Genomic DNA, 20,226 nt, shown 5'->3' on the forward strand with positions numbered 1-20,226 from the left:
GGCCTGGATTCCCCCCATCCCTCCAACTCCCTACTTGATACCGGAGGAGTTGACCTGGACAGGGGGTTCCACCAGAGGGGAAGGTCTCTGGCCTGTTCCCCGAGCCACTAGGTGGATCAGCAGAGACTGCAGGGATTGTTCTTCTTCCTTTTCCTCATGCTGGCCAGTGATGAGGCTAACTGAGTGAACGGCAGATTTGAGCCACGAAAGTGGCCAAACTGAGGGCTGCCGTGAACCTCTGAGGCGAGAAAATCCGCCAATAAGTGCAGGACCCACCAAGGCAGAGGAGGAACTTTGTCACAGTACCCTTCAATTAATATATCTATCAGAAGCCCCCCACCTAAGACAAAAGACGTTGTGAATGCAAGAGTTTGGAGGGCTTTTGCTGAATATTGATTGTGTTGTATGCATGAAGGCAGAATACAGAGACTGAGAGACAGACAGCTGGTAGGAGCTGCTGAACCTAAAGCACAATATCTGACCCTGGAAGAAACCTGGAGAGAGATATTGGGGTCAGGGATCCAGACTGAAGAGAATATTCTTGGTGCTGTCGGCAAAAGAAGCAGTTTTCTGCTATTTGATTCCTTCTGCATTCAGGACATTGTACATTCTTTGTTCATAAGCAAAACTGCATCAAACAAATACCTGACTACTATCAATTTCTACTACCAATTGCAGCATCCCCACCATTAGGGTGACCGTATTTCCCAAAGGGAAAATGGGACACCGCCTGGGACTGGCCCGAGCCCTCTTTTGCGCCCCGCCCCTACCCCCACAGGGCTGGCCCAAGCCATTCGCCAGAGGCCCTCACCGCACAGGGCTGGGGCTGGGGCGGCTGTTTGCTCGAGGCTTGTCTGCCCCCCGCACGAGGCTGTCGGTGCTTGCTGGAGCCCTGTCTCCCCCGCTGCATGGGACGAGCATAGTCGCTCATCCACACCCGCACATGCCTCTGCACCACACCACCCTTTTCTGACAAAAGTGGACATTTGTCCCATCACTCTTACCAACTGGTCAAGTCAGCAAGAGCAAACAGGACAAATGCCCACCTTTGCAAAAAAGGTTGGGACAGCCGGGAAAAAACTTAAAAAAGGGACTGTTCCAGCCAAAACGGGACGTCTTGTCACCCTACCCACAGTCCCAAACTGTGACTAGCCAAGTCAAAAAGGGACAACAGTATATTAAAAAATAATAATAAAATGGTATTCTAGAAAAGGAGAATAAAATGTGCTACAGAGGTCTACAGAACTTTCAAATGAAAGGATACTTCATAAAACAAGTACTAGTTGCAGCCACTCAAAGACAGTGTGTCAAACTCACAGGCACTTAATTCCTGTACTATCCAAAGTTATTTGCAGATATGTCTTCAGCTGCTGGGCAAGAACACTCAAGTATCTATTACACGCTTATACATTATAGGCAAGCAGTAGACACCACCAATTTGGTCAACTTAATGTATCCTGTCTACACAAACACACACCCCATTTCAAATCTTATTATGTCTATTTTAAGATAAGGTATGACGTGAAGCCGTCAAGTGGTATCATTACCATAGAAATGGGGATAAACAATGACAGCAATACATTTCCAAGTGGTCATTTTAACATCTGCAGTCATTTTTGTTACTATGAATTATTTCAAGACATAAAACTGGATTACTTTGTGACCTCAAAGCATCACAACCACCATCTAAAAGGTAAAATAAAAACTCTAATAAATATGTATAAGTCCCATTGACATGTAATAGCATTGGTAATGTTTCTAGTCATCATCATCATCTTATTCATCATTATGATCTCTGTTGAGAGTGTGTGGTTATCACAGTCTTCATTCCCTTGGCATGTACACAGTTCTGCATGGGAAAGATTGTTCTGACTACAGACAGTTGATTGCACAGCAAATCCTACTGATAAAGGCTCAAATAAGGTTCTTGTAGAAGCTCAGATGCCATTGTACCCTTGAAAAATACACCCATGTTGTTATGGTGATCAAAATCTTTGTTTGCCAAGATGCTCTTTTGATATGCTCTTCAAAACTGTCCTCACATGGTGGAAGTTTGGTCAGTGACTTGTCCTTTTTGATGGCTAGATGGAGGTGCAAGCAATTCAGGTCTTTGTGGGTCTCCTTTTCTTTCTTGCTCTAGTCATACAGCACTGCTACCACCGTCCTTGAAGCAGAAACTGCAGATTGTCTATTACTCTCCCCCAATTCGGCAAGATCTCTGAAGTAGTAAGCTCCCTTTGTTTTGACATTGAATGTAGACTCTCCCCACTCCCATACCAAATAGGGATGACAGTCACATTGTGTTAATGCATGTACAGCAGGAAGCATATTGCAGAAGTCAGAGTGAGTGTGTCACAAATTGCATACACAGGTACGATATGAGGCTTGTCAGCTGTGCTGGTAAAGTGCCTGTTTCAATCCACGTGTTATCTGGTGTGTTCCATTTATGGAAAGTAGTGAACAGCAAGGACCAAAACTTCTGTGTCAGGTGATCAAATTTACTATAGTTTTTTTGACCCCAAGAGACCCAAAAGCCATATTGGCACATAAAACATGCAGAAGCATCCTTGTGTCTGTTACCTCTTGAATACCGTACAAGTCCTGGGCTTCTCAACATCTCTCTGGTGATGGACTTTGGTACTTGACCATTGAAAAAGCCTCCAGCAAGGAGTACTTGTGCTGGGTGTGCTTCTACATGCTCAGGTGTATTTTGAACCATATATTCAAAGAGGAATTGTGCAAGCAACTGTTTGTTGGATGCCACAGAGGCACAGGGCATCCACCAATCACCTGGTTATTCTTGCATCAAACCTTAGATCATGTCCAGCACTATCTTTCTATAGTTTTCACAGTGAGTTACTGTTGTTATATCTGTCGAAGACTTATTACAGAATTAATGTTGTCAAATTCTTTTAGGACTGCCTCAGGTACTTGGCAGCCTATTCCTTCAATGTGTGGAATTTGTCTCCAGCCATCATTTGTATGACAGCCATGACATCTGATACACGCGGTGGTTTCTTTGTTGCATATTCTTAGCTCGTGGATTTTTAGCTTGAGCTTCCAGATGGTGCCCTAATTCAGCTTTGTCTCTTACTCTCATTGTTCCATCACCATGGAAAAGGGACATAGCGTCCCAATTAGACCTGTGCCTAAGAACAGTTGCAACTGAAATATCATCTCTGTATCTTGCTAAGGACAGGGCTCTGAGGAATACAATTTCTGGACTGATAGACTTAAATTTGGTCTTCTTGGCCATGTCAGCAAATGTTTGGATGCAGATTTCTTGACTGGGCTGAAGAAGTTACGTGTCCCATCAGAATCAAGTGCACCTCTCACAAATTTCTCCATTTGTTCTTCACCAACATCTGCTATTGTCAGTAGAAACTCTTGTACATCTGACGTTACACACAAGCCAGAAGATGTGTTGGTAAGCATCTCTGGATGTGATTCAGTGTCAAAGGGGTTGGTCATCATTGATGACATGGTTGGCAAAAACTGTAACACACACTCCATCGCTCTTCAGTGTACAGGCAAGAACTTGTTTGGGGACTATGTCTTCTTCACTACTTCTTGTTAGGCCGCTTCTTTCTCTCACAACTTTTGCATATTCCCTAAGGAAATGCCTTGTGAGGTTCCATCCAACAAGGGCTGGGTTCTTTCTTGTCAATCCTACTGTCATAAAAATAAAGGGAAGGGTAACCACCTTTCTGTATACAGTGCTAAAAAATCCCTCCTGGCCAGAGGCAGAACCGTTTCACCTGTAAAGAGTTAAGAAGCTAAGATAATCTCGCTGGCACCTGACCAAAATGACCAATGAGGAGACAAGACAGTCCCAAAGCTGGAGGCGGGGGGAGAGGGGGGAGAACAAAGGGTCTGTCTGTCTGAGTGATGCTTTTGCCAGGAGCAAATCAGGAATGCAGCCTTACAACTGTTAGTTAGTAACTAATCTAGCTAGAAATGCGTTAGATTTCCTTTTGTTTAATGGCTGGTAAAATAAGATGTGCTGAATGGAATGTATATTCCTGTTTTTGTGTCTTTTTGTAACTTAAGGTTTTGCCTAGAGGGATTCTCTGTGTTTTGAATCCAACTACCCTGTAAGGTATTTACCAGCCTGATTTTACAGAGGTGATTCTTTTATCTTTTCTTTAATTAAAATTCTTCTTTTAAGAACCTGATTGATTTTTCATTGTTCTTAAGATCCAAGGGTTTGGGTCTGTGTTCACCTGTACAAATTAGTGAGGCTTTTTATCAAGCCTTCCCCAGGGAAGGGGGTGTAAGGCTTGGGGGGATATTTTGGGGGAAAGACGTCTCCAAGTGGGCTCTTTCCCTGTTCTTTGTTTAACATGCTTGGTGGTGGCAGCATAGGGTTCAAGGACAAGGCAAAGTTTGTACCTTGGGGAAGTTTTTAACCTAAGCTGGTAAGAATAAACTTAGGGGGTCTTTCATGCAGGTCCCCACATCTGTACCCTAGAGTTCAGAGTGGGGAAGGAACCTTGACACCTACAATCCCACTGCTATGATAAATGTTCTGCATTACCTATGTGTGTGTGTGTGTGTGTGTGTGTGTCTTTCAGAGCACTTGCTAGTGGTTGTTAACTAGAGATAAATTAATTCCTTCAATAAAAATGTCATTTCCCCTTAAAAGGAATCCTCATATTGGTATATGTAACACACAATTGAGGTTTAGAAGTTATTCAAACATTCATCAATAAGCTGTGATGCTTAGTCTCTTGTCAATGTGAGCCTATAATTCAGATTTTTTTTAATTGGAGAAATTAATCCTGACTTTTAAATATTTAGTAAGATGACCATACTTTTCAAAATCAATAACTAAGGCACATTTGTGATGACAATTTTTAGGGTCATGAAATGGTATCATGAAGTAGTAACACAACACATGAAGGTACAGTACACTCACTTTTCCACTTGCATTCCTCATGCCAGCTTCTCACTGAACAGCGATTTTTTTTTTTTGAGTGGACCATTTCCCCCCAGTAACTTGTATTCTGCATGAAACTCTGACAAAATGCCATTCACATTCACTTTGAACAGAATAGCTTTGAGAAGGTCTATATTGATTTGACTTTTCTCTGAGCTTCAAGAATTGTCTATAACCTAGAACACTTCTTTCACCGGACTGTTTGTTCATGGTAAACAAACTCTACTTGAGAGAATACATGTCATAAACAAATATTTGCAGTTATTTTTAAAAAATGCAGAAATTTTGACTAATGAAATTTCTGTTTTTTGTCATTTCAAGTGCCCTGAAAGAAGTTCATGTAAAAAAAACCTCAGGCCTGTCCTGGTAAAACTGGGGCATATGTTCCTGAAAAATAGATATGAAACAAGCACATATGTGGAACTAAGACATAATGGGCATGATCAGTATCAAGTTGTATATGCACATTTCTACCGAGTTTTGGAAAAAGTTAGTGTATTTCCATTTTTATAACCGATAATAAATTAGCATTCCCTGTGAACATGTGTCGGTCCGCACTGCTTTGGATTGTTATCAAGCAGAACCCGTCATCAGCATGGACACATATCCTCTGGAATGGTGGTTGAAGCATGAAGGGACATATGAATCTTTAGCGCATCTGGCATGTAAATATCTTGCGACACCAGCTACAACAGTGCCATGAGAACACCTGTGCTCACCTTCAGGTGACATTGTAAACAAGAAGCGAGCAGCATTATCTCCTGCAAGTTGTAACTAAACTTGTTTGTCCGAGCGATTGGCTGAACAAGAAGTAGGACTGAGTGGATTTGTAGGCTCTAAAGTTGTCTTTTATTTTTGAATGCAGTTATTTTTTGTACATAATTCTATCATTTTTAAGTTCAGCTTTCATGATAAAGAGATTGCACTACAGCACTTGTATTAGGTGAATTGAAAAATAGTATTTCTTTTGGTTTGTTTTTTTTTTTTTTACAATGCAGATATTTGTAATAAAAAATAAATATAAAGTGAGCACTGTACACTTTGTATTCTGTGTTGTAATTTAAATCAATATATTTGAAAATGTAGAAAACATCCAAAAATATTTAAATAAATGATATTCTATTATTAACAGTGTGATTAATCATGATTAATTTTTTTAATCACTTGGACAGCCCTAGTAAAGAGATTATTACCTGCATTCACTACCTGTTGTAATCCCATTGAACCCCAGACACTAAGAAAGATTGTACTGTGCCAGTACTTAGATGGGAGATCACCAAAAAAACAAATGTCTGCTGCTGAAGTAGGGTTCGGTTGCCAGGTGTTCGGTTTTTGACCGGCAAAGTTTGGTCAAAAGGGGACCTGTACAATGTTCAGTCAGAAGTACTGATTGGACACCAAAAGTCTGGTCACTGCCCACAGGGGTGTCAGAACAGGGGGGTGGGGGCGGGGGACAACAAGGCAGCGCCCACTGCAGCATGTGACCACAGCGGGGCTCTTGCAGAGAGCTGGGGGCAGCATGGCTCTGAGCCAGGTGGGTGCCAATCCATGCTGCTGGACTGTGTTTGGATCATGTCCTATTTTCCACTCTCCTCTCTGCTCCCCAGCTCTGCTCCCGCCCGCCCACTGCAGACACACCCCATCTTCATGGGAAGCTGCTCCAGGGGCTACGAGACACACGTTACAAGACACCCGTGACTGGCACCGGAGCCGCAACCTGAGCCAGGGATCACATGCGGCACCAGCTCCTGTTTCGCCTCCTTCCCCATGCCACTTGGATGGGGCTCAGTCTGGCCTGGAAGGGTTGGGGAGCAGCACCCTTAAAGCTCAGGGCATGCAGCTCATTGTGGAGCCTGGCCTCCAGCTCTCTCACACAGCCCAGCCCTGCCCAGACAGACAGCTACCCCCTCCCCACTGATCGCTGCCTGCAAATGCCACCGTCAGCCTAGCCCAGGGCGTGGGGACCAGTGGCACTGGGTCATCAACCCACACCAGCCCCTTCTCAGCCAGGGTTGACTCCTATCTGCATCTCATGGGCAGGCTCCACTTCAGCTCCCAGCCCCACTCTGCAGGTGAGTCCTGGGGGGCAATGGGGAGAGGCGAGCAGGGGGGCTGTAGTGTCCAATTTTAAGAAATTGGAAAGTTGGCAACCCTATGCTCAAGTGGTGTTTAGTACTAAAATGTGAAACATGGAAAACTGTGCCCAAGCTTCTTGAAAACTTGGTCCCTAGATCAGGGACCCAAGGTCCATATGCAAGACAGCCCGAGTATGTTCCTATATGTTTATGCATTGCCACAATTATGCATACAAATCAGGTCTTTGCACACGCTAGTGACCACTAGTAGCCTACATGTCCAAAAGTTTGGGCACATTTAAATGCAACTGGGCGTAAACCTTTAGCTTCCAGTTTTGTAAATATGTAATTCAGTCTCCATCCAGACTCACAAAACCGAATTCTGAATTCAGATATATAGTGCAGGCAGGGAATATCACAAATGGTGGCATATGCATACTGGCCCATTTTACAAGATCTGTGGTAACCCACTCCTGCATGTGTATAATAAAACAAACTTAAATCCATAAAGCACATACACACAGTAAGCTTTCTCGGAGTAGGAAGGCATCCACGGCCTTCATGAAGTTATTTAAAAATTGTCCCCTAGGTTTAACATTTCGGGGCATATTTCACAACTTTGATCAGGCTTTGAAATGGCTTTGCAGATTGCTTCATACCCTGTTATAACAATGAAAATTTTGAGCTATGAAGTCACAGGCTCCAAAGAGTTGATTTAACATGCCAGACATTAAGAATAAAGGGGAGAATGAACTATCCTAAGGATCTTCTTTTGCTTGTCTTTTTTCAAACTTCTTTGACAGAGAAGCTATTTAAACACCAAAACAGAGCTCCTTGCATACTGCATACAGTACTATGTAACAACTTTCCACCATATAAAGACTCATCATTTTCACCCCAAAAATTAATCTTATTTTTCTGCTTCTCTCTCATCTAGGGTCTCGCAAGCAGCGAACAGCCCAGTAACTAACCAGGTGGTAAAAGCAGTCTAGCCCATTATTCTTTACAATGAGCCTCTTCCGAAGATATATACATGCAGGGTAACACAATAACCTTATTCCTGAGACTTGCTGCTCCTTCTAATGAGCTGTGGCTATTACAGTGGTTTCATGGTTTAAGTGGATCAAGCCCCTCTGTTGGCAGGGCAGCTGAATTAGAGGGCATGGCCCTGCTATGCACATATGGTTTGAATCAGTCTGGTACTGGGAGAAGAAAGGATTGTGGTGACCTTTGATCTGGCTTGCCAGATTGGGTTTCTGATTCTGGAATTAGGTGTATCTTGTTCTAGAATCTCAAGGGAGAAAATAAAAAAAAAAAAAAAAGTTAAGCGTGCAGAAATGGTCCCTATATCTCAATTTGAAATCATAGCCACTTACACACACAAGCATTCTGTATATGTATTTTTAAGATCTGTGCTCTACAGATCATAGGCTTTTTAACAAAAAATGCCATCAGAAGAGCTATTAGGAAAGTAAAAAAGAAAGAAAATGGGGCTAATTAAAACTTTTTAAATATGCACTCTAAGCTGTTTTCTCAGGAATTTCAACTCAAACTTAATCCTTTTTAAACCAAGGCTTATTTCCAAGAGGAACCCTAAAGGTTAAGTGCTTATCACATTGTGCCAATCAGACACTCTACATACAAAAAAACCCTCCCTGACCCTGCTGCTCTATATCACAGTCTCCTCAATCAGACTGAGAATCAATTTCATTTGAGAATCTTCAATTTGAATTCAGTCACAGTTACAGTATTTGTAACATCACAGGTGAAAAGGACAACATGAGAGAAATTCATGTCAATTCAAGTTGAACAGTTCGAGAAGTATTTTATATATTTCAGTAATAAACTAACTACTGGTTTTCTATTCCATTTTGATGCTTTGAAATATCCCAGGTTTAAGGGACACTAAACTCAAGCTGCACTTCTGAGCTCTTGTGGTCATACTGGTATTTGAAGAGGCTCTTCTTTCAATATTATCTATTCTGTCTCTTTGCTCTCAATCCCTGGAGCTTGTTTCAAGCCTGGAGCATCCTGCACCTACTACAGAGTGAACTAGAACAGTGGTTCTCAAAGCTGGTCCACAGCTTGTTCAGGGAAAGCCCCTGGCAGGCCAGGCCAATTTGTTTACCTGCCACGTCCGCAGGATCGGCTGATCGTGGCTCCCACTGGCCGTGGTTCACTGCTCCAGGCCAATGGGGGCTGCGGGAAGGGCGGCCAGCACATCCCTTGGCCCGTGCCGCTTCCTGCAGCCCTCATTGGCCTGGAGCGGCAAACCACGGCCAGTAGGAGCTGCGATCAGCCAAACCTGTGGATGCGGCAGGTAAACAAACCGGCCCGGCGCGCCAGGGGGCTTTCCCTGAACAAGCGGCAGACCAGCTTTGAGAACCACTGAACTAGAAAACCAAATGCTTCTTACCTCAATTTCTGATTTTACACTGTAGTTCTTAGGATATTAGTTTATGTAGTATCACTGAAGGTGGGATTTCAGAAACACAGAGTAGCTCAGAATCACAAATCCCATTGAAAGTTAATGGGACTTCTGGTCCCATTAAGCCACTTAAGGGTGGGATTTTCAAAAGCACCTAAGATCTGGAAGCTTATTTGTGTCAAAACAGAATTGTGTTTTGAACACTAAGTGTAATGGACACTTAGTTTTCTTCCACTTTTTAAAGCATGATACACTGAAAGCATCAATATAAATCTCTGGAGACTGTGGGTCAGCGTGTGAATTCATCTACACCTTAGTTATTGTCCATTCATGTCAGGAGCTTATGAACTGATTTTCAGAGCTGTTGAACACACACATGGGATCTGCAAGTATTCAGCATCCCAGGGAAAACAGGCCAGTAGCTCATTTAATCTTCACATACAAATCTTGATTGTAAACTCTTTGAGGAAGAGACCACGTTCACCTTTATATCTGTACACTGCCTTACACAATTGGGCCCTAATTCTGGTCAAGGTTTCTGTGTGCTACCCATAATATAAAAAACTGAAGAGAGCCAGACGCTGTACATCTCAGTTTTCATTCTTACAATGGACATTTACTTTTCACAAGTAAACAAGGCAATTCATAAGCACTGTACAAAATTTTATATTGAATGTATAGACTGTAAATTCTGTGGAGTAGGCACCATCTTCTTGTTCTGTGTTTTGCAGTGCCTTGCACAATGGGGTCCTATTCTGACAAAACCTAGAGCATGACTATGGCTCCTAGGAGCTACTCCAACAGTTAGGAATCAAATTAATCTTGTTGTACACTGGACTCTTGCAACTCATTTCTGTGACCTAACTGAATGAAATATGTATTTTCTGCTTCTAGGATTCTGGTATGTAGGAAGAGTGCTATAAATTAATCAAAAATAAAGCAGATCAGAAAAAAAATAGAGGCCGAATTTTTAATTTTTTCTCTCTAAAATATTAAAACATGTAAAAGCAAACATGTCAGTGGTGAAGCAGCACATGAGAAAATGTCTATTTCCCTTTGTAATTTCTACATAATGGATGAAAGTCAGTACAGATCTGTTAATTTTTTGTTTAAATTAATAAGGTAAAAGCAGTAAGGCTTGATATGTGTTTCATAATATTGATTAACATGTCAGCCTTTAGAAAGTAACTGTTAATTATATTTAACTGGGTAAAGGCAAAAAACAGGAAAATATTATTTGTTCAATGTTACACATCTCACCAGATTCTCTACATAAAATATTTCTGTTCAAAACTGCTAAACTATTTAATGATCTACACCTGACAAAAGTGATTTAAAAAGTGAGAGGTCTGAAGTTAGTGATTGTCCAAAATTATGACAGAGTTCTACCTTAATATAAAAAGCAGTCCAGGGAAGGAGTATAAAAATGACCTTGTCCTACTTGATTATTGAATTTTTTTCACCCTGTGGCTTGTCTGTTGTCAATACATTTTCAGGGCATAGTACATGGTAGAAAAGCAACATTTTTAAGAGCACCACATTACAGATCACAACTGTCTGAATGATTTTATAAAATATTGTTCATAATGGTATTTACTTTATTTACTTACAGACAAGCAACATCCTCAATGAAACTTTTACAGTTCTAGATGTAGTCTGAATGAGAAACTGTTAGACATTTGTTTGCTTTAAAATAGACTTGGCCTACTCTTAAATTATATCAGCAGGGGTGTGAAAACCCCACACTCTAGAGTGACACAGCTATGCTGACAAAACCCCCAGCACAGCCACAGCTATGTCACTGGATTAGCACTTTTGTCAATGTAGCTAACAGAATTTAACAGCATTCAAGGAAGTGACCAAAAAACTCCTTCTTTCAGTATAGGCTGTGTTTACAGTAGGGGGCTATACCAACATATGCTCTGTAGTGTAGACATAGCCATAGTCTCTTTAAAAAATGAAGAGATTTACGCTATGGTAAATAGTATTTCTCCACTGAACTGAGTTGCATATGTGTATAAGAATAATTCTCTGTCTGGAGGCTATTTGATTCTCAGTACATGCACAGTTGTCTGATGATAATGAAGAGCCCATGTTTGCGTTTGCTTGTAATTTTTGCACCATCTGTCACCTCTCCAAGTCATCAGTCTGTAAAAAAACATTTCCAAAATCTGTAAACACCTCATTGTAGGCAAAAGTCATGAGCACCTCTCATCCTAGCAAATTGCTAGAGAAGCTAAGTGACATACAAGTGTGACAATTACTTAGTGACCCATGTACAATTTGGAGAATGGAAATATTTTAGTTTACTTTGAGTGTTTCATGATCCAATTTATATAACAGACTATTTGATATTTTGACCCACTTTCATTTCTAGTTTCTACTATTTAAAGGAATTTAAAATATTTTATTTCCCTCCCCTTTCCATTCCCGGATGTTGTTTCGGGAAGAAGGATTGCTAGGAAGAGATGGGATCCACCTAACGAACAGAGGGAAGAGCATCTTCGCAGGCAGGCTTGCTAACCTAGTGAGGAGGGCTTTAAACTAGGTTTGCAGAGGGAAGGTGACCTAAGCCCTGAGGTAAGTGGGATACCGGGCGGAAACACAAGGAGGGGAGTGCAACAGGGGGCCCTCCTGATTCATACTGAGAAAGCAAGGCAATCAGCTAGTTATCTTAGGTGCATGTGCACAAATGCAAGAAGCCTGGGAAACAAGCAAGAAGAATTGGAAGTCCTGGCACAGTCAAAGAACAATGATGAGACTGGAATAACAGAGACTTGGTGGGGTAGCTCACATGACTGGAGCACTGTCATAGATTGTTATAAACTGTTCAGGAAGGACAGGCAGGGGGGAAAGGTGGAGGAGTTGCACTCTATGTAAGAGAGCAGTATGATTGTTCAAAGCTCCAGCATGAAACTGGAGAAAAGCCGGTTGAGAGTCTTTGGGTTAAGTTTAAAAGTGAGAGCAACAAGGGTGATGTCGTGGTAGGCATGTGCTATAGATCACCAGACCAGGAAAATGAGGTAGACAAGGCTTTCTTCGGACAATTAACTGAAGTTTCCAGAACACAGGCCCTGGCTCTAATGGGGGACTTCAATCACCCTGACATCTGCTGAGAGAGCAATACAGCAGTGCACAGACAATCCAGGAAGTTTTTGGAGAGTGTTGGGAACAACTTCCTGGTGCAACTACTGGAGGAACCAACTGGGGCTGTTCTCCTCTTGACCTGCTGCTTACAAACAGGGAAGAATTGGTTAGGGAAGTGGGTGGCAACCTGAGCAGCAGAGACCATGAGCTGATTTAGTTCAGGGTCCTCACAAAAGAAAGGAGAGTAGCAAAATACAGACCCTGGACTTCAGAAAAGCAGACTGACTCCCTGAGGGAACTGATGGGCAGGATCCCCTGGGAGGCTAACATGAGGGGGAAAGGAGTCCAGGAAAGCTGGCTGTATTTTAAAGAAGCCTTATTGAGGGTGCAGAAAGAATAGCAAATATGGCAGGCAGGGCCGGCTCTAGGCACCAGCAAAACAAGCAGGTGCTTGGGGCAGCACATGTCTAGGGGCGGTGTTCCAGCGCCGGCCAGGCCACCCCTAGAAATATGCCCCCGCCGCCCCAGCTTGCCTCCGCCTGCTCCCCTGAGCACCCCGCCGCCACTCCGCTTCTCCCGCTCCCCGGCTTGCCACGCACGAATCGGCAAGCCTTGGAGGGAGGGAGGGAGAAGCTGAGCAGCGGCACGCTCGGGGGAGGCGGCGGTGGTGGAGCGGAGGTGAGCTGGGGCGGGGAGTGGTTCCTCTACCCCCCCCCCATTACTTCCTGCGCTTCCCCCCCACCCTTGCTCACCTCCACTCCGCCTGCTCCCCTGAACAGGGGAGCTTCTCCCACCTGAGAGGGAGGGGGGAGAAGCAGAGCGGAGGTGTGTTTAGGGGAGCAGGCAGAGTGGAGGTGAGCTAGGGCGGGGGGTTGCTGGGGGGGGGGGAAGCCGCAGGAAGCAATGGGGGGGGGAATGCAGTATGCCCAGGGGAGGAGGTGGGGCCGGGGATTTGGGGAAGGGGTTTGGAAGGGGCTGAGTTGGGGCGGAGCCGGGGGCACACAAAAAAAAGCAGGGATGGCCAAAAAATTTTTTGCTTGGGGACGCAAAAATCCTAGAGCCAGCCCTGATGACAGGTGACCAGCTTGGCTTAACACAAAAAGGACGCTTAGAAGAAGTGGAAACTTGGACAGATGACATGGGGGGAGTAAAAAAATATTGCTTGAGCATGCAGGGGTGTAATCAGGAAGGCCAAAACCCACCTGGAGTTGCAGCTACCAAGCGATATGAAGGGTAACAAGAAGGGTATCTACAGATCTTTTTCTTGTTGCTAACATATCAGGGAAAGTGTGGGACCCTTAATGAATGGGGGAGGCAACCTAGTGACAGGCGATACAGAAAAAGCTGAATGGTACTCAATGCTTTTTTTGCCTCGGTCTTCACAGACAAGGTCAGTTCCCACGCTACTGTCCTGGGCGACACAGTATGGGGAGGAGGTGAGCAGACCTCAGTGGTGAATGAACAGGTTAAGGACTATTTAGAAAAGCTGGACATGCACAAGTCCATGGGTCCAGATCTAATGCATCCGAGGGTCCTGGGAGAATTGGCTGATGTGATTGCAGAGCCACTGGTCATTATCTTTGAAAACTTGTGGCGATCAGGGGAGGTCCTGGATGATTGGAAAAAGGCAAATATAGTACCCATCTTTAAAAAAGGGAAGAAGGAGAAGCCAGGGAACTACAGACCAGTCAGCCTCACCTCAGTCCCTGGAAAAATCATGGAGCAGGTCCTCAAGGAAACCATTTTGAAGCACTTGGAGGAGAGGAAGGTGAACAGTCAACATGGATTCGCCAAGGGCAAGTCATGCCTGACCAACCTGATTGCCTTCTATGATGAGATAACTGGCTCTGCGGATATGGGGAAAGCATTGGACATGATATATGTTGACTTTAGCAAAGCTTTTGATACAGTCTCCCAGAGTATTCTTGCCAGCAAGTTAAAAAAGTATGGATTGGCTGAATGGACTACAAGGTGGATACAAAGCTAGCTAGATTGTCAGGCTCAATGGATAGTGATCAACAGCTCAATGTCTAGTTGGCAGCTGGTATCAAGGGGAGTACACCAGGGGTTGGTCCTAGGGCCGGTTTTGTTCAACATCTTTATTAATGATCTGGATGATGGAGTGTATTGCACCCTCAGCAAATTCGTAGATGACACGAAGCTGCGGGGAGAGGTAGATATGCTGGAGGATAGGGATAGGGTCCAGCGTGACCTAGACAAATTGAAGGATTGGGTCAAAAGTCATCCTGCACTTAGGACAAAAGAATCCCATGCACCGCTACAGGCTGGAGACAGACTGGCTAAGTAGCAGTTCTGCAGAAAAGGGGGATTACAGTGGATGAGAAGCTGGATATGAGTCAGCAGTTTGCCCTTGCTGCCAAGAAGGCTAACGGCATATTGGGCTGCCTTAGTAGGAGCATTGCCAGCAGATCGAAGGAAGTGATTATTCCCCTCGATTCGGCACCGGGGAGGCCACATCTGGAGTATTGCATGCAGTTTAGGGTCCCCCACTACAGAAAGGATGTGGACAAATTGGAGAGAGTCCAGCGGAGGGCAACGAAAATTATCAGGGGGCTGGGTCACACAACTTATGAGGAGAGGCTGAGGGAACTGGGCTTATTTAGTCTGCAGAAGAGAAGAGTGAGGGGGGATTTGATAGCAGACTTCAACTACCTGAAGGGGGGTTCCAAAGAGGATGGAGCTAGGCTGTTCTCAGTGGTGACAGATGACAGAACAAGGAGCAATGGTCTCAAGTTGCAGTGGGGCAGGTCTAGGTTGGATATTAGGAAACACTACTTCACTAGGAAGGTGGTGAAGCACTGTAATGGGTTCCCTAGGGAGGTGGTGGACTCTCCATCCTTAGAGGTTTTTAAGGCCTGGCTTGACAAAGCCCTGGCTGGGATGATTTAGTTCAGGGGTGGACAAACGTTTTGGCCCGAGGGCCACAACAGGGTGCGAAACAGTATGGAGGGATGGGTAGGGAAGACTGTGCCTCCACAAACAGCCTGCCCCCCACCCCCTCTCACTTCCCACCCCGACTGCCCCCCTCACAACCTCTGACCCATCCAACCCTCCTTGCTCCTTGTCCCCTGACTGCCCCCTCTCGGGACCCCCCTACCCCTAACTACCCCCCCCCGGATCCCACCCCCTATCCAACTCCCCCTGCTCCCTGTCTGCCCCAACAGGCTCCCTGACCCATCCAACCCCCCGCCCCACTCCTTGTCCCCTGACCGCCCCGTCCCGGGAGCCCCATCCCTAACAGCCCCCCCCAGGACCCCACCTCCTATCCAACCCCCCCTGCTCCCTGTCTCCCCCCCTCCCGGGACCCTTCCCCACCCCCTGTCTCCTGACCGCCCCCCCCAAACCTCCACCCCATCCAACCGCCCCCTGACTACCCCCCCCCCGGGACCTCCTGCCCCTTATCCAACCTCCCCTCTCCCTGCCCCCTTACCATGCCACTCAGAGCTGCAGGACAGGCTTATTGGAAAGCCTGGGAGGTGGGTGGGTGCAAGCCGCGCTACCCACACGGCTGCAAAAGAACAGCGGGGGAGGGGCCGGGGGCTAGCCTCCCCGGCCGGGAGCTCCAGGGCTGGGCAGGATGGTCCCACAGGCCGCTGTAGTTTGCCCACCTCTGATTTAGTTGATGTTGGTCCTGCTCTGAGCAGGGGGTTGGACTAGATGACCTCTCTTCCAGCCCTAATCTTCTATGATTCTGTTATCACATCTATTTCCACTAACATTAATGGGCTTCATGCATGCACATAGTGAAACCTGAGACTCAAGTTTTTAATCAGTTCAGTTTTTGTGCGATGGTTCCATATGAATAAGGCTAGACACCATGCTTCTTATCAAATTTAGCAGCCCATGTGCCGCAGTTTTTAAAAATATTTTTATCTGATGTTCGACTTAGATTTATGGATTATTTTTAAGAACCACAGGTCAGAATGAACACATAATTGAACTTCCCTCACAAATATTTTGTTTTCAAATTACTCTATGCTCTTTCTCCAGTCAGAACCCTCACCATATGCTCACTGCCCTCGACTCATTAGTGTGTTCATGAGCCTGATTTGGAAAGAGGTGGGAAATGCTAAAATATCCAGAAGACCATTTAAAAGTCCCCAGTGTCTTCCTCTCAGACTCAAAAGCAACAGACTGCAACAGGCACACATCCTGAGTGTGCAGATAGGCACATGTCATACTGCATAGCTTCTCTGGTAGGGGGGTTTTGAGTGCAACACATTTCAGGAGATTTGAAGCAGACCTACCCCACAACAGCATCCACAGTATAAAATCAGTTTCAGAGTAGCAGCCGTGTTAGTCTGTATCCGCACAAAGAAAAGGCGTACTTGTGGCACCTTAGAGACTAACAAATTTATTTGAGCATAAGCTTTCCTGAGCTACAGCTCACTTCATCGGATGCATGCAGTGGAAAATACAGTGGGGAGATTTTATATACACAGAGACCATGAAACAATGGGTGTTACCATACACACTGTAATAAGAGTGATCAGGTAAGATGAGCTATTACCAGCAGGAGAGAAAAAAAAAAAACAAACCACTTTTGTAGTGATAATCAAGGTGGGCCATTTCCAGCAGTTGACAAGCACGTGTGAGGAACAGTGGGGGTGGGAGACCGGTAATGCCACGAGCCTACTTCCTAGGCTGTAGGTGATGGGTATTTTGCTCTGTCTGCAATGCGCATCAGACAACGTCTTGCCGGCCACCACACTTTGCGCTTTCAGACCCAAGAGAAGAAGGCGACACAGCAGGGGCCACCAATACTATTAGGGCAGCACCGGGGGCGGCCAGTTCTAAAGCAGTTTTATGTGTGTATATAAAAAGATCTTCTACATTTTCCACAGCATGCATCGGATGAAGTGAGCTGTAGCTCTCGAAAGCTTATGCTCAGATAAATTGGTTAGTCTCTAAGGTGCCACAAGTCCTCCTTTTCTTTTTAATGCAGTTAAACACACTCACGCTGTTCCCCTCTCCCTCCACCCCAGCCCGCCGGGAGAGGAGAGGAAACGGGGTCCCCTGGCTGGGGCTGCGCGCACCTCTGGGTTCTGTGCAGCACCCGCCCCCGGCACCCGCCGAGCCCCCTGCGTCAGCCCGAGAGCGCCGCGGCCTTTCGGGGCACAGCCGCGATCATGGGCCCCCCGACCGGCTCTGCGGGGAGAGGCGGCAGTACCGCCGGGGGGCAGAGGAAGTTGGGGCCCCCGCGTCTCTCCGCCGGGCACCCAGCGCCGCCACCAGCGGCTCCCGCCTTCCCCCTCCGCGCCCGGGCAGCGCCAGCCTTACCTTGCCCGCCCCGCCGGTGCACCCTCACCAGCGCCTCGGCGCGGCCCCCCCGCGGCAGCTCCCGGCTCAGGTGGAGGCGGCCTGACGCCCGCTCCAGCTCCACTGGGGCGGCGGGAGAAGCCAGCTCGAACCAGCTGCCGGCCGCCTGGTAGCGTGTGTCCGGCACGGTGAATATGGGGTCCCCGAGCCGCGCCCCGGCCGGGACCCGCGCCGTGTAGGAGATGGAGCCGGAGCCCGGCGGCTGCTTCTGGGGCAGGGGCGAGCGGGCCCTGCGGGCGCCCTCTCTCCGCACCGCCAGCTGCAGCCGCCGCGCCGGGCTCCGCAGAGGCCGGGGCAGCCCGTGGTCCTGCGCCGAGACCCAGAGGCTGAGCCTGCGGCGCCCCAGCAGGGAGCCCACCGTGAGCACCTGCCCGCTGCGGGGCACCACGAAGAGCAGGCGGCTGCCGGCGCCGGCCGGCCACGAGCGGTAGGTGAGCAGCGCGTTGACTCCTTCGTCCCCGTCCAGGGCGCGCAGCCAGGCCACCTCGCTGCCCAGCGGCGCCAGCTCGTCCACCTCCAGGGGCGGCCCGGCGGGGATGCGAGGCCGGTGATCGTTCCGGTCCAGCACCCGGACCCGCAGCAGCGCCCGCCGAGAGGAGCCGGCTGCCCTCGGCCGCCGCAGGTACAGGGTGTACCGCGGCCGGGCTTCCCGGTCCAGGCACTGGGCCGTCCGCAGCAGCAGCAGCAGCCCCGGCCCCAGGTGCAAGGAGAAGCGAGAGGCGCCGGCCCCTTCCAGCGCCCACTCCCCCGGCGGCTCCCCAGGGTTCAGCAGCCGCCGCAGCGGCACCCGCAGCCCCTGCACTGGCGTCCCCGCCGGGCTGTTCTCCGGCACCTGCCCGTAGAAACGGAGCAGGCGAGAAGTGCCGCTAGCCCGGGGCTCCGCCGCCCTGCAGAGGAGCTGGCGGCCGCTCCCGGCCAGGAGCAGCAGGGCGAGCAGCGGCCAGGCGGGGCAGCCTCCACACTCCTGGTCCATCCCCCTCCGGAGGCGGCGGCGGCGTGGAGCCGCTCGCAAGGCAGAGAACATCAGCTGGCACAGGGGGCTGCGGCACCGGCTGTAGGCGCGGATCTGACCGCCACCTAGCCCCACACCGACTGCACGTGGAGCGCCCGCTCCGCCCCCTGCCCAGCGACCAATCAGGAATAGGGGTGGGCTGGTGCTCTCCTCCGGAGAGAGCGATCCCTCGCCCTCGGCTAGGGGAGGAGGAGCCAGTCAACCCATTCCCCGCCCTTTATTTACAACGTGGACCCAGAAAGTCCCGACAAGTCTTGCGAATCTGTCGGACTCAAACGTCCTTGCTTAGTTGCAATGAATCAACAGCAGCAGCCAGGAAACAGTGTTCTCAGTTCACAGGAAAGAAAATTTAGATCGTTTAGAAACAGGCAAGGGAATAAGTTGCATAACTGGACAGTGAAATCACCTTCATGCTACATAGTACTAGCTCGCCTTAGCCGCCAACTGACAGGAATGATTTAGGGATAATGAAGCAAGTTCCATCAGTTTATTTAACATTTACCTTTCATTATTCCAAAGATATGTTTCCAAATTTTATAATTGCGAAATATATTTTCAAAGTGGAAATATAGCACTGCTTGGGTTTACAAGTGTAAAAACCAGACTACCTTAAACAATAGCTCTAAGAGAGGCGAGTTTGGATATTAACTCCACAGATATTTAAATAGTCATCATTAGGCAACATTAACTATTTCACTGCTGTTCATGGTTAGCAGAAACTCAGCTAAATTGGCATTGTAAGTGTACCCAAGTACCACCATTTCCACTCCCTTTCCTCCCCAAAGGCTGCAATTCTGCAACACATTCCACAAAGAACACCTGTGCATAATGCATTGCAGCATCAGTTTCTCCATCTCAGATTATTCTAATATGCCTCAAGCTGTGATTATTGAAAGAGCTACATATATATTACTGTTATGTGAACACATTGCTTCTTGACAAAGCATTGTTTTTTGAATGAGGATGGAATAGTGGGGGCATTATTTGTTGTGGCGGTTAAAATCTGTAGCTAATTTACTCATATCAAGGGGCAGGGAATCACCAAAAGTAGCACAGAAGAGCACCTGTAGCATTGTCTACTTGTCATTCAAGTATTGACTAGAATAACCAGAAGCTGTTTCTGATGTATTGTAAGTAAGGGAAGAATGATTTATATAACTCCTGCTGGAACAAAAGGAACAATGTTGCAGTAAGTAGCAGATGAGAGGTACTTTACATCACAAATTGTTTGCAATCTGGAGAGTAAGAAATATATGTTGGGAAAAATAAGCAGCAAGGTTTTTCATATTTTATAGAAGAGATTTCTACAAGTTTCAGACAGTTAACGTTAGAAATAAGTTCCCAG

General features: G+C 46.8%; 1 protein-coding gene across 1 annotated transcript in view; it reads right to left on the reverse strand.

Annotated features, from left to right (window-relative positions):
- The window catches only part of LOC102932988 (neural-cadherin), a 92,464-nt gene extending 73,541 nt beyond the window's left edge, over window positions 1–18,923 (reverse strand). The window contains exon 1 of the mRNA XM_037892274.2: window positions 17,831–18,923. Within this exon, the coding sequence (XP_037748202.2) occupies window positions 17,831–18,893 (1,063 nt within the window). The 5' untranslated portion in view covers window positions 18,894–18,923. The remainder of the gene's footprint in view (window positions 1–17,830) is intronic.
- Window positions 18,924–20,226: the final 1,303 nt, after the last annotated feature.

The sequence above is a fragment of the Chelonia mydas genome, chromosome 2 (genome assembly GCF_015237465.2).
Source record: "Chelonia mydas isolate rCheMyd1 chromosome 2, rCheMyd1.pri.v2, whole genome shotgun sequence".
NCBI lineage: Eukaryota > Metazoa > Chordata > Testudines > Cheloniidae > Chelonia > Chelonia mydas.